The 13435-nt window shown below is 39.8% G+C and overlaps 1 protein-coding gene across 2 annotated transcripts; it reads right to left on the bottom strand.

Annotated features, from left to right (window-relative positions):
* Positions 1–94: 94 nt before the first annotated feature.
* On the bottom strand, positions 95–13166 carry myo19 (myosin XIX). Of its 2 annotated transcripts, XR_014624133.1 has the most exons (25): positions 12887–13166; positions 11246–11393; positions 9604–9752; positions 9211–9324; positions 8620–8752; positions 8463–8532; positions 8269–8371; positions 8071–8167; positions 7893–7969; positions 7376–7466; positions 6942–7107; positions 6614–6687; positions 6318–6439; positions 5972–6085; positions 4987–5163; positions 4765–4902; positions 4557–4664; positions 4366–4436; positions 4204–4283; positions 2876–3024; positions 2537–2666; positions 2115–2200; positions 1640–1960; positions 1372–1555; positions 95–324 (listed from the first exon to the last, which is right to left on the bottom strand). XR_014624133.1 is itself a non-coding variant. In XM_084374050.1 (24 exons), the coding sequence occupies exons 1-24, from the start codon at positions 12983–12985 to the stop codon at positions 1442–1444; spliced, it is 2931 nt and encodes a 976-aa protein (XP_084230176.1). In that variant the 5' UTR covers positions 12986–13166; the 3' UTR covers positions 95–1441. The 2 variants fall into 2 exon arrangements, 1 of the variants encoding a protein (XP_084230176.1); XM_084374050.1 differs by having other exon boundaries at positions 95–1555.
* Between the last annotated feature and the right edge of the window lie 269 nt (positions 13167–13435).

The raw sequence follows: 13435 nt of genomic DNA, 5'->3' as shown, positions 1-13435 counted from the left end.
CCGAAGGTTTTAAAATGTAGTTTACTAAAGTCACGTGTGAACTTGAAGATCACATGTAAAGTTTGGGGTGAAAGGAAAACTTCTACAATCAAAATGTTGCAACACTGACATTTATTTTAACAAAACAGTCGTTTAAATATGAACAGAATTCAAGTTGTTGTACGTTGATCCCTTGGTACTGCTGACAAAAACAAGCATATAGATTAAATTATAAAGTTTCAGTGAATCTACAGCTGGAGAAGTTTGAAAGAGTACGAATTCTTTAGCAAACAAAGGAAGATCTGTGAGGTACTGTCCCTGTAGTGATGTGTTTTTGATCTGAAACTAGGAATATAAAAGGTCAGGGTTAAGTTACACAAATGCTATTTTGAAAAATGTATAGAAAAAAGGTCTTGAATATAAGAAAACCTGATGCTATAAAAACATGTTTGTTCTCCCACACAAAACACAAGTAAAAAGACTTTGGTATGTTACACAGTGCATGCATTAATGCTCTGGACTGCAGTAGATTAAAACAAAGTGGTTTCACTCAACATTTAGCAGATGTGCATAGTATAAAGACCCCTTATCAAACAAAAAGCAGCTACTTGATTGGTTCATTCTTTCCCTGTTTCACACAAGTCATATGTGTGCTTGTTCATGACTTTTGTCAGTCAGTTGCCGTATGTGAGGAGGCTTTAATGTGCAATACTTCATGAACTTTTCATGTGCAAACTTGCTTGATTAGTTTTTTCTCAAGAATAAATTACACTCAAAATAAATGCCGGATGTTGTGCTAACATATGTGCACCTGAATCACCAATATGTTTTTACACCCACAATAAATCTATCAAACTACACATAAATAGTCACCCTAAATAAATACTGTTACCAACAGCCAATTTGTGATTTGAGTGTAGATTTCAAGAAAGGCACTCGTCAAAGGCCCGACACTTTGATCAACAGTCACACATCCAAAGAGAAAATAATGAGACAAAAACCTGCAGTCGTCTGTTTTTAAAAGGTGCTAAGATGGTGACATGTAATTCCAGTTATCATTTAAGACTAAATTAAAAATGATACTGCGTTTGTCTGGTGTTGTAGTGGCATCATCATAATCACAACTCACACCACATTTTCTATGTGTGGGACACATGGCACTTATTCTACAAATGGTCTCTGCCTTATCCTGATGATTTTTTTGTTGTTGACGGTCAGGTTCACAGCACACTGCATTACCTGACCACTTGTGAGGTTAAAGTATTATTACGCCAGGGTGCAGGTTTTACATTCCTTGTAAAAACTTTGGCATTCTTAAAAAAAAGTTAATCAGACCTGCAGTGATCACTTTAAACACATGTATTGGTAAAACAAAAAAACAGCTTAAAATACCAGGTTTGTTCCCTCTGTACCAGATTGTCCCTCGTCTGTGTCCGTGAGATCAACCCTTAGTGTTCTGCTCTTACAAAGATTTATCTAGCAGGATCTCGTTGAACCCTGTCACGTCACACTTTTTGCCTGGTTGCCTGTCAGCGTAGAGAAGTGGAGACCGCTGACAGTGCAGCTTTACAGATCCCTAAAGAGAAAAGAAACAAATAACTTCAAATAACCAATAAAGAAATGACAATCTTTTAAAAGAACTTTGTTGATGTTCCCTTACCTTGGGTTGAGCCCGTATGGAGGCGAGCCCCCGCGTGTACTGGTTGGTCTCCACCTTATACTCCCCTCTCCTGGAGGGCAGGTTTAGGGAGGCCATCACAGACATCATCTTCTGGAAGCCTGTGGCTGTCAGAGACACGGTGATAGACGGGGCCGAGGCCAGAGCCAGACCCATGGGCCACCCTCGCACCGTGACAGGCTCCTGGATGTTTGAGAGCTGCACCGAGCCTCGCTCCCTGATAACAGGGTTCAGTGCTGGCATGTCCTCCTGTAGGTCCTCCGCATCATCCAGTTCTGCCTCAGCCAAAGACTTCAATAGTGCCTGCCAGAAAAATGACACATATTTGAATATTACCCATTACTCCATGTGTATCAATTTGTTTATTCAACAGGGATTGTGCACATTAATAAACATGCTGTAAATGCACCAGTGTTGGAGTAAGCCATGAACAATGAGCAAGAAAACAAAATCTCACCCTCCACTTCCTCCAGGTGCTCTGGATGACTGAAGCTGCTCTGTGCCATCTGTGGACCTCCTTCCTGACCAGCCAGGACCGCACGGCTGCAAGAGGCGGAAACAATTCAACACGTCACAAAGCCATTCATTCTGCTAGTTCAGTCAGTGCACTGTGGAGATTAATGTGTCTGTACATCCAATTCAGAAGGAAGTATCAAAAGAACATTTGTCATCAACAGTTAATCAGATGAGCTTCCATGTGTGGCAGCTTCTGAAGGGATAAACATTGTCAGCCTGCAAACAGTGTGTACAGACTTTGCCAGCTGGTTCCTGTTGGCCAGACAGTGAGGTCAAGGCCAGCAGGCTCACGTAGAGGGAGTGATGACACAGAGCTCTGCTGATTCCACTCAGTGGTACCCGGCCAGGGCTTTAAGAGTTTACCTGCTTGGATCAGAGTAGCAGACTGCCGGCGGGCGTTGCGTATGCGACACTGGTACCGCAGCCAGCAGCACTGAATGGTGAAGGCACACTGAGACAGGATCATCTTCCTCTGACCCTCCAGCAAATCCAGCTGTAAGACAACAGCCAGGCAGGTAAGTACTCCCCCTCATTTGCTCTACAAGCCTGATACGTAACTGAAACACCCAATAAATACAAAATGAACACACTGAAAAAGTTAAGTTTTTGGCTTTATATAGTAAATTTGCTAATTATATCTTAGTTATACATAAACTTTCAATTATGTGTGAAGATGTCAGAGATTTTATATAAATGACTGACCATTGATTGGGTGAGAAAAACTTTAGTCCTTCCGCAGTGCACCCATGAATTATGGTTGTACAAGGGGTCAGTCGCCTTGTGTCGTAATACAAAATGAAGGAGCTTCTCCACCTCTTGCCTACGATTGTCGTTGCCGTCAGCCTCCAAGTCTAAGATAGAAAGGAATTAGAGCAATCACTGGAGACATCATTCAAGTATGGGCAGAGCAGCACTCCAGCAGTCTAGAGATTCAGTTGTACCACATAGCATTTGTTTGACAGTATGTCAGTCAGTAAGGTACAAACTGTTCAGTGCATTAGCATGAGAGCACAAATAAATCCACCAGAATCAACAGCACAGTTGCCACAAACAATGATATGATACAACTGCATCATTCAAACCTGATACTATTTGGCAGCATTCAGGGTTAGTCAGCAGGATCCTTGAACATTCATGCAACAAGAGAAACAAGTCTAAAGCAATGCTAGCAGCTCTGTGAGGTCTTACTTGAGGACAATGCTAACATTCTCACAATGACTATGTTAACATGATCGTTATTTTTTCCATCTTAGTGTGTTAGCATGCTACACTTGCTAATTAGCACTAGGCACAAAGTATAACTGAGGCTAATGGAAAGTCATTTCTTTTGCAGGTATGGGACAAATTTCGACCTCCTAGTGGTGCTACAGGAAAAGTCAGGACCAAAGTGACTACAGGGGACCATGAATGTAGACGTGTCAGGTTTCGTGGCAATCCGTCCAGTAGTGATCAATACATTTCACAGAAAACCTTCAAATGTCAACATCATGGTGGTGCTTCAGGAAATCAGGGGATCAAGTCAGTAAGATTCATCTTCAGTGGTACATAAATGCCTGTACAAAATGTCTATAGCACTATATTTAATAGCTGTTGACATATTCAAGTCTGGACCAAAGTGCCGGAAAGACCGACGGACAAACAAACCAACAATGCCTTCTATAGAGCTGCTAGTATAGCTAAAAAGCAGCTGAACAGTGATTAATATGAATAGAAGTTCAAGCGTGCAATTATCAGGAATGAGAAGAGAAATATGTATCAACATGCAAAGCAAGCCCTGATAGTCAGAGGTGCATGCATTTACCTGGAAAGTTCATAAAAAGTTGCAAATTTTGTTAGAAAGTCCTTTTTTTTATACACCAAATGGAAAAGTCCCAAGAAGAGTAGAGAACTGAGGATCAAATTTACTAAGAGAGCTACTGGAGGAAAAGAATAAACCAGCAGACCTAAAGAGAGGACAAAAAATCACTCTTTGTCCACAATAAACATGACAAAATGTACTGTTCGTGTATCCTGCAACGAACAGTACTTACCAACAGAAAGACTTCCTGACTTGAAATTTGAATATTTTGCAATCGGTCCATAACGTTGGATGAAGTCTTCGAAAGGAATTCTGTGAAACAGAAGTAACAAGTCAACAAAACTCAAAATAAACAAACTTTAAGATTAAGAGTAAACAAAGGAAAGTGTCTCACCTTATTGGAAAACCAGCAGCACTGATATGAATAGTCTCCACAATCCCACAGGCCTCCAACTGCATGATAACCTGACAGCAGATGGGAGAAATCTATCAAAACCTGTTCCTTCGGTGAAAATATAAAGTGTGGCCTCCTATTGTCATTGTGGTACGAGAGAACAGTATTAAATGTGTGTGTAGAACACCTACCTCCTCCTTTTTGAAGGTCAGAGGCTTGCAGTCTGGGTTTGGTTTGATGCAGCGAGTGTAGTGAGGAGTTGTTGTGTGGAGGATCTTCATCAGGCTCTCCAGAGAGTTCTGCAATCAGACATTAACATCATCAGTTTCATGACTCAGCCCTCCCAGGAGGAACTCTCCAGGCCTTGACAAGCTAATATTCTCTTTAATTGACTCCCACCTTGAACTTGGAGACCACAGTGACTTTGCTGAGCCCCTTGCTGGTTGTGTTGTCAGCCTCCTTATCAGTGAAGATCTGGTGAAGCAGGGGGTTGTCAGACCTCTGCAGCAGGCTGATGAGCTCTGGTGGTACTGGGTCCTATAATAAAAAATGCAGGAGGGAATAGGTGAGTGGCTCTGTGGACAATCTTCTGAACACAATGTAAAATCTTTTCTTACACACCTTGTTTTTCTCCACAATCCCCTGTATCTGGTAGTTGACTTTGCCAGCGTAATGGGCCACAGTGAAGTGTGGCTCCTTGCTGAACTTGTCCCAGCTGATGTTGCCGTTATTACAGAGCTCCTTCTCCATACGAATCCTCAATGTCTTTGCGTCTGAGGCTCGATTAAGACGACTCTCCTGTAGGACAGATATGCAAAAAGTTAGAGACATTAAGTAATAAGATAAATCCATACTTGTCATTTCATTTTATACAAAAAGGTCCTAGACTTTGAATACCAGGACAAACGCTTTTCAGATATGGTTCAGAAATTGATGGGGGATATGACGTATATATATATATGTCATACTATGTCATACTAGTACAAAATTCATGTTTGATGTGAGGACGAAAGAAAGTTTTGTTTTTTTGGCATTTTTGTTCACTTGTTAGCAGGGGTGTAGTACTATTTGTTTATGTACAGGAGCGCACCTACCATACATATGCACGCACATAAAACGCGTGTTTATGGAATTATTGAAGTTATTACTTGGTATATTTATTCTAATTATAATATAATGTTATTATAATATAATTTTTTTTCTGTTTTTTTAAAAATATTTTTGGTGTTTATTTTATTTATTTCACCTTTATTTAACCAGGCAAGTCATTAAGAAAAAACTCTTATCTACAATGGCAGCCTGGCAAAAGACATAGCCTTTTGAGGGAATGTGAGTAAAGGCTACAAAGAAAATATCAAAAGTGAAAAAGCAGTGGAATACATCCAAACATTTCAACACACCCACTACTTACAAACAAGCAAATTACATGAACATTACATAAATAATATACAGTCTGGCACACAAGCAAATGGTACTTAGCTAGCAGACAAATGCTTTTGACAATAGAAAAACAAAGAACAAGAGTATCTTACACAAGCAGTATGACAAAAGATAAGAAATATGAATGGGGCAACAGTAAGCAATAGACAGACAAAGGGCAGCATACCTCATTAAGAAGAGAAAACACACTGACAGGGCTCCCTTCTATAAGATCCAGACAGCTCTGGTTGTCTTGGTATTTGACAAAGGACCACTGCAACCCCTCTGACACATATTCCTCCTGGGAGAAGCACAAATAAACATAAATGTTCAAGTACAAAATCAGTTTCTCACATAAAACAAGGTGCAAAAAGATGCTCTGGTTTTTCCAATGACAGATTTCATAAAGATTGAAGAAGCCTCTTGAGTGTCTGAGGCCTGAACATCGACACAATAAGCAGTTCACCATCAGAGGCTCTACAGCTCTGCTCAGATCTCTGCATGGAAACAGAAGCAAAACAAAGCGACGCTACCTGCTGAGCTCGGAGATAATGAGCCACAAAGTGCTGCTGCAGTTTCTCATTGGCGTAGTTGATACACAGCTGCTCCAGGTTATTGATGTGGAAACACTCAAACCCGTACACATCAAGAACTCCTGGGGATCACAGAGAGGAGAGGAGAGGAGAGGAGAGGAGAGGAGAGGAGAGGAGAGGAGAGGAGAGGAGAGGAGGAGAGGAGAGGAGAGGAGAGGACTGTGTGAGCTTATGTAAAGAAACTGGAGCAAAGAATTATAAACATTCAATGACATAAAAGACAATAATGCTCTTACCTATGAAGTTGCACCACGTGGATTCTTCTGCACATATGCTGTTGTTGATGAATGTAACCAACCACTCAAATAATCTGTTGGGATGAAGTGATACATGTATTTCAAAAGATAAAGAGCTTATGATATAAACAGTTATTAAAGTACATATGTTCCTCACTGTTTATTGTAATCAAAAAGGCAAGATGGCTTCACATTTGAGTGTTTGGTGGAAAGCGGAGTTTGAACACCTGAGTCTTAGTCACAAGACAAAAACAAGCTCTTGCATGACCGTCACTTTCCACTAAACCTTTTTTAACATTCTGTTTGATGATCAGATCCATATTCTTACTGGGCATAGATGACTTTGGCCAGGCAGTCTCTCCTCACACTGCACTCTGCCTGGGAACAGGGCTTTATTACGCTCTGCTTCCCCGCCCTCAACATCCTTACTCTTAAACACGTCTGAAGTTCCTCAGCAGGGACGCACAGCAGCTCAGCAGCCCTCTGCAAGAAGTCTGAAACACAAGCAGGAGAGGAAGGCTGTTAATTACATATTTCAGGTTTGTTGGTAGTTATTGTCAGGGAATGTATTCTTCAGGCCAGCAGAATGACACATGAAAGCAAATCCTATAGAAAGTTTTTCAAAATAAGTCCCTTGAGCCTCAAACAATTTGTATCTACATCAGCTTTACGTTTCTAAATAATGGAGATTTTAAGCACTTAGTAACTGAAAGTGATTGATTAGAACTGATTAAATGTCTTAAACAAAATCATATTCAGTACCTTTGGACAGTTCCTCTAGGTTACAGGTTTGTGATTCATCCGAAGACGAAGAGAAATTCACATTTCCCAACTGCAGAATCCCTGCTAATACCTGTAAGGCGTTATGACAGAGAAATGTAATTCTATGCTTACACATAAAAAAAGATGATCAAAAAATGCACACGGAAACAAGACTGAAAGTTGATGATTGTTATTATTATTTAGCGTTTATAAGAAATATATGAACATGTAATAAATACTTTATAATAGACAATAATGTAGTTGTAAGCAGATGTAACTCCTCCTCCAACAACAACTCCTCCTGTGGGCACCCATCATGCTGGATGCTGGTGTATAAACAGATATTGGATGAGAATGGAGTATAACACTGTCGTAATAATATAAAAAAGTACTGTGCATTAATAAACACTTGAACTGCCATTACATCTGCTTAGAACTACATTATAGTGTGACTATTAATTAATTGTTAACAAATAGAGGGTTACAGGAAAGTGTGCCCAATGATACAATACATTACCCTGAAAATCTGTCTCTGCCTTTCTGCATTAATGCCCAGATGAACCATCGCCTCAATAGTCTCCTGAAAACAGTCCTCTATAAAACATTAAATGAGCAGCAGTTACTTGTGAGAATCACAGACAATTATAGCATAGACTCCAAAAATGGATGAATACACATTAAAAATATAGACCAACCTTCCACTGTTTTTTCAGAATTTGGCAGCCAAGCAAAACGTTGGCCATGAGACATCTTCCACTCCTTTCTCTGCTCGTCTGTGGCCCCTTTCATCATCTGAAAAACAATATGCTCTCAGCATTAACATCTGAATTACTTATGAATGTGTTAATATCAAACTCAAATACCAGATGACTGTATGAGCCCTGTTAACTGACCTGATAAAAGATGTGGAAGTTCCTCTCATTAGCTGGTTGACAGGCCACCCTGGTCTTCTCTAGCAAATATGTCTGTACTGATGCCCCCACCAACAGCTGACACCTTTATGTAACAAACAGCATGTTGAACAAATTAAACTGATGAACAACTTGTATTAAAGTACATGCATACATTGCAGCAGGCTCAGTTTTACCTGTCCAGCTGGAGCTGGATGTACTTTCCAAAGCGACTGCTGTTGTTGTTCCGTAGCGTGCAGGCATTGCCTACATGGAGGGGAGAGTGTTAACAGAGTGACTGCTTACAGTGGTTATTTTCCCATTAACGAGGACACCAGCAATCAGTTTACTCACCGAAAGCTTCCATGATGGGGTTGGAGTCCAGCACCCTCCTCTCTATTCTGTCCACTGTGTCCTGACTCTGCACCACTGAGGAGGAGGCTGCCACCGTGGCGTAGTATTTCATCAGACAACGAGATGTCCATGTCTTTAAAGAGACAAATTATTATCGTTACTACTAATCCTGTCACCCAATTTACAGAGACTGACTAATTAACAATGTTTGATAATAGAGAAGAAATGTCCATCTCAAGTTCCCAGAGCTGAAAAGATATTCAATATTCAAAGCAACAAATCCTCACATTTTGAAAGGCAGGAAAACGAGTGTTTGGAACAGGAACAGTATTCCAATCTTGTAACAACAAAAAGGGAATACTGAACAACTCTTTGCTGATAAATATGAATTAATATTATTCAAGGAATGACTCACACAAAGACTTAAAATTCTTGAGGAAAAAAAAACTGCTTAAAATTCCTAATCTGCTTAGCCCATATACAGTATACTGTTACTGGTCAATACCCAATTACACAGTTCAAAGCCCTTGTTGATGTACTGTAGTAGGTTACATTAATTCCTTAAGGTTAACACACAATGTGTTGGTTTACCTTTCCAGCACCACTCTCACCGCTGACCACCAAAGATTGGTTCACTGGCACCAGCTGGCCTCGGACATTCCTGTAGGCTTCTTCCGCCACAATAAAGATATGTGGTTTGAACTCCTGTTGACAGAAATGTATGTTTGAAGTTACCACAAAATAGCAAGGCTGGTGTTTTATGCACTTTAACACTCAGCAAAGTTGGTAAATATGAAACATACTGATGAAATATTGATCGCTGGCACACTTGTGGTACCAGTTCTGGTTAATCCTGAAAACACCAAACTCTTACAATGCACCCACACCACCCATCTTTCTCCAACAAAAATAAAAAAACACCATAAAGAAATATTCACAAGTGAGTTGAATTACACTGAGCGACAGCTGTGACTTTGTAAATACCTGGGGCTGAGGAGCACAGTGATACTCCTTCATCACATCCAGAGAGTAGAGGTCCGGGATTGGCTGGAAGGGGTTCAGAGCCACCAACGTGCAGCCGGCATGGGTGTAAAACACCTTCACACTGTACCTGGCCTGCAGGCATTTCAACACTACCAGAGGAAAAACATTGAATGACATTAGGTATTAACATAAAAAGAACAGACAAACCAATATTTTACAGATGATAACCACATGAGGCATGATAAAACAGAAGCATTTAACCGGCAAAGAAATGTTTGTTTATAATAAAAATCTTGGACTATATGAAATAACAGATGAGTCATAATCAAAAGGCTTTTCAAGAAAATATTCTTCAGCAATTTCACGCTGTTTTCCTGACCTCTGCTGTTATTAAGCTGTACTGTTATGTTTCTCCCCTTGCGCTGAAACCAACACCCCCTTAAAATATCACTAAAACCTTCAGTATCAATAGCTGTGGTTACATGGACAATATTTCATCTAATTTAAATCCCTCTGAGTAGAGACTCCAACTTAACTGCATTAACAGTGCTCGTAGAGATGTGTTCTCACATGCCCCAAAGCATTTAATGAGAATATAATTTTTGTTGACAAGCACAAAGTGGTTACGTCCACTGTGAAGCATCTAATCAGCCTGAAACATGATGGCAATCGATTAAAGCACACAGTTCAACTTTCAATTTCTATGGGTGGTTTAACAGCTAGAGCCTCTCACAGAGGAACATCTATTGGGTGGAAATTAGCATGGCAACCACAGACAAAATATTATAAAAGATTACATTTTATTGTCCTGAGTGATTCTTTTCTGGGATTCACACTGAACGCATGTTTAAATTTCTCTTTCCCACAAACTTGTTCACTACCTAATGTCACCCCCACATGGTGCAAAAATGCATAGAAACAATATATTTATCCTAACAAAAGAGAGAAAATCACGTTTTTTGGTTTCACCAAAAACATTCAACTGTGGTTTCCCACACTGATTTTTTCTTACATAATAGTAATACCAATGACACTGCATGGTCATGTCAACAAAAACAATGGAGAAACTATAATTCAAAAAAATGCAAAAATAGACAATTTAAAATATCATGCTAAATACTTTCCTACCGCATTATAAATGAAGAAAGAATACAAGAATCATTGTATTTTTTGGAGGCATGTGTGTGCAAAGTAAATTATGCCCCAGGGTTTGCTCACTTGAATGACCATTGTTCCCTTCCTATGATTGTGTATACCTGCAGCATTTTGGTCGCACTGAAATCATTCATGCATTTTTTAATTTTTTTTTGTCCTCCGTGCAGATTTTATCTTGACTTGGTTAAATAATACACAGCAAATGCTGCAATCCAAGGTGACTCGAGCTGGAAAACACTGCGTCACACTGGCTGCGTATTTGTAAATAAAGGCAGAGTTTATGCAACAAATAAAACATTCAGCTTTCACTGACATTTAGTCGTGGAGATTTCAAGATTCATGCCACCGTATTAAGTGTACGGTTTAATTTGTTGATCAAAACTACTAAAAATGTATAACTAGTGAAACTACTTTAAACAGTAGGCACTAGAAGGACAAAGCCCCATCATGCATCATGTTTATCAAGTGATATAGCCCAATGTGTTACCCGTTGTTGGCGTCACTGGGTTGACTTTGGTGAGGTCATCATAAGTGTGGAGTTGGTCTTCATCGATGAGGAAGGCCTGAATTTCTCCCTCCAGTGAATCATTTAGGGATGGGGGAGTAGAATGGACTTTCTGGATAAATCCTCTCACCTATGTGAAAGGCAAAATGTGAGACACACACACACACACACACACAAAATTATGAACTGACACCTTGTCAGTCATGCCAAGTAAATGCCCATGGGTGGAAACATTTGTAAGAAAAAGATTTTTTTTCAAACAAAGAAAAGCCTTGAATTTTAGAGCATTATGGATAGAAAAGCAGAAGAGGAGAGTTGTGTTTTCATGCATATTTGGTTGCGTTATTGCCACAATGTAAGACACATATTAAAACATAAACACTGTTATTTTTGGTATCAAAATGTCATACATAAATCTGTCAAATGTTCTTGACCTATGAAGCACCTATAAACAATCTATCTCATGCAATGAAATGTTCTAGTTTTATTCTATGGCTTTGAGAGAGTTGTCAAACATCATACAAAATGCATAAATCTTTATTCTCCCATTGCATGCCTTTTTCACTGACACCGGGGTTTATTTTACAGCTTATAGTCTCACATGGGTAACTGCGACATGCATTTGTGCAGAACCACTTCGATCAATATGACATGTGTATTCCATTCAGTCACAATCACTCAGGACTGACGAATGCAAGTCTGCTTTATCCTGCTAAGATCACATGGCCTGAACCTGCTGTCCGCCTGACAACTGTCAACACTCTGAGGTGCTTAATTTGCGCAAACAGGATTAATCCAATGGCAGGTAGCCTTTATCCAATCATTCTGTGAGGTCACTTTAAACCATGTATTAAGTCTTAAGGTCGTGAATTTATTACCCAATAATACTATATGAATAATATATATGAGGACACAATTCTCAAGTTATTGCAGTGGGTTATATTGTGATTTTAGAAAGCAGCAGGTGGCTGAAGAATAAAAACACAAGTACAAACATCATGCACAGGTAGATCAAGAACAATCCCTTAACAAATGTAGGTTATGTGACACCTGTTTGAGTAGCCCACATCATTGTCTACTGTTCTCGTGCCAATCTCCAGTCAAAAATCTGATCATTTAGTCAATCTTACTACTGGCAAACTGGCAACTACTGCCAGGCATGAGACACTACAGGTATCCAAGTATTTTGAGCACTGATAGAAAATAGACACTTAAAGACCAAAAGTGTACCATAACATTTTGAAAGCCCTCTGTCAGACTCGTTAGCATAGCTATATTAGCTTTTCTAAAAGCAAGGGAGAAATGTGCTGCTACATTTTCTACTAAGTAAGTTTGGCGTCATTTGCTACACGCGTCGTAGGAACTACTATATTATATACACTATTTGCTTCTGGCACATTAAAACTACATTGCGGTGATGTTATTAGGTCACAAATATGCGTTTGAATTAGAACCAACCAATCAAAACTGAGCACCAGTAACGTTACAGGTCGATGAAGTAACCCCAGGTCAACTTAACTTCAACTGTCGATAACTTTTGCATTTCATTACAACAAGAAGGAAAAACTCTAAACCACCAGTTGATAGAAATTGTGGACGGGTGTCCCCCGTGTCCCGACTCACCGTCCCCCCTCCAGTCTTGTACGCTGCTCGAACTTTACGTCGGTGGTCCGCAGAACTCATTGATCTGACCGTTAATTTCGTGTCTGTCGTCAAACTCATCCGAAAATCTTTGATCAAAACTATTACTAAAATCTACTTAACATGAGTTCTGGTTGTTCCACCATACAGTCCTGAACCCGCCTGCCTGAACCTTAGTATTTTCCATTACAGCCACAAATTCCTCAAGGACAACTTCCTGTGCCTGCCTGCTGGCGGTCCGACTGCCTCCCAGACTCCCAAACCTCACACGCTTATTCCCGCCCGCTTCCTGATACTTCACGGGCCCAGCTGTCAGCGACCGGCTGATACAGGCTCAGATTGTTTTCATGAAAAGGGGTTTTCATGAAACCTTATAACTCTGAAGCACTTATTTTTCATAATGTCTCATAATTTAACTTAAAATTGGGACTTTATATATTTCGAAATTAATATGTAGTTTTCCATGTAACGAAACGTCGATTCTAACATAGTCATGTTGCATTTATCAGTGTTTTGAAATAGATACTCAAC

This window comes from Pagrus pagrus (genome assembly GCF_965226575.1).
Source record: "Pagrus pagrus genome assembly, chromosome: 14".
Taxonomy (NCBI): Eukaryota; Metazoa; Chordata; class Actinopteri; order Spariformes; family Sparidae; genus Pagrus; species Pagrus pagrus.
Note: the sequence above shows the minus strand (reverse complement) of the source record. Positions and strands in the feature narration are given on the sequence as shown.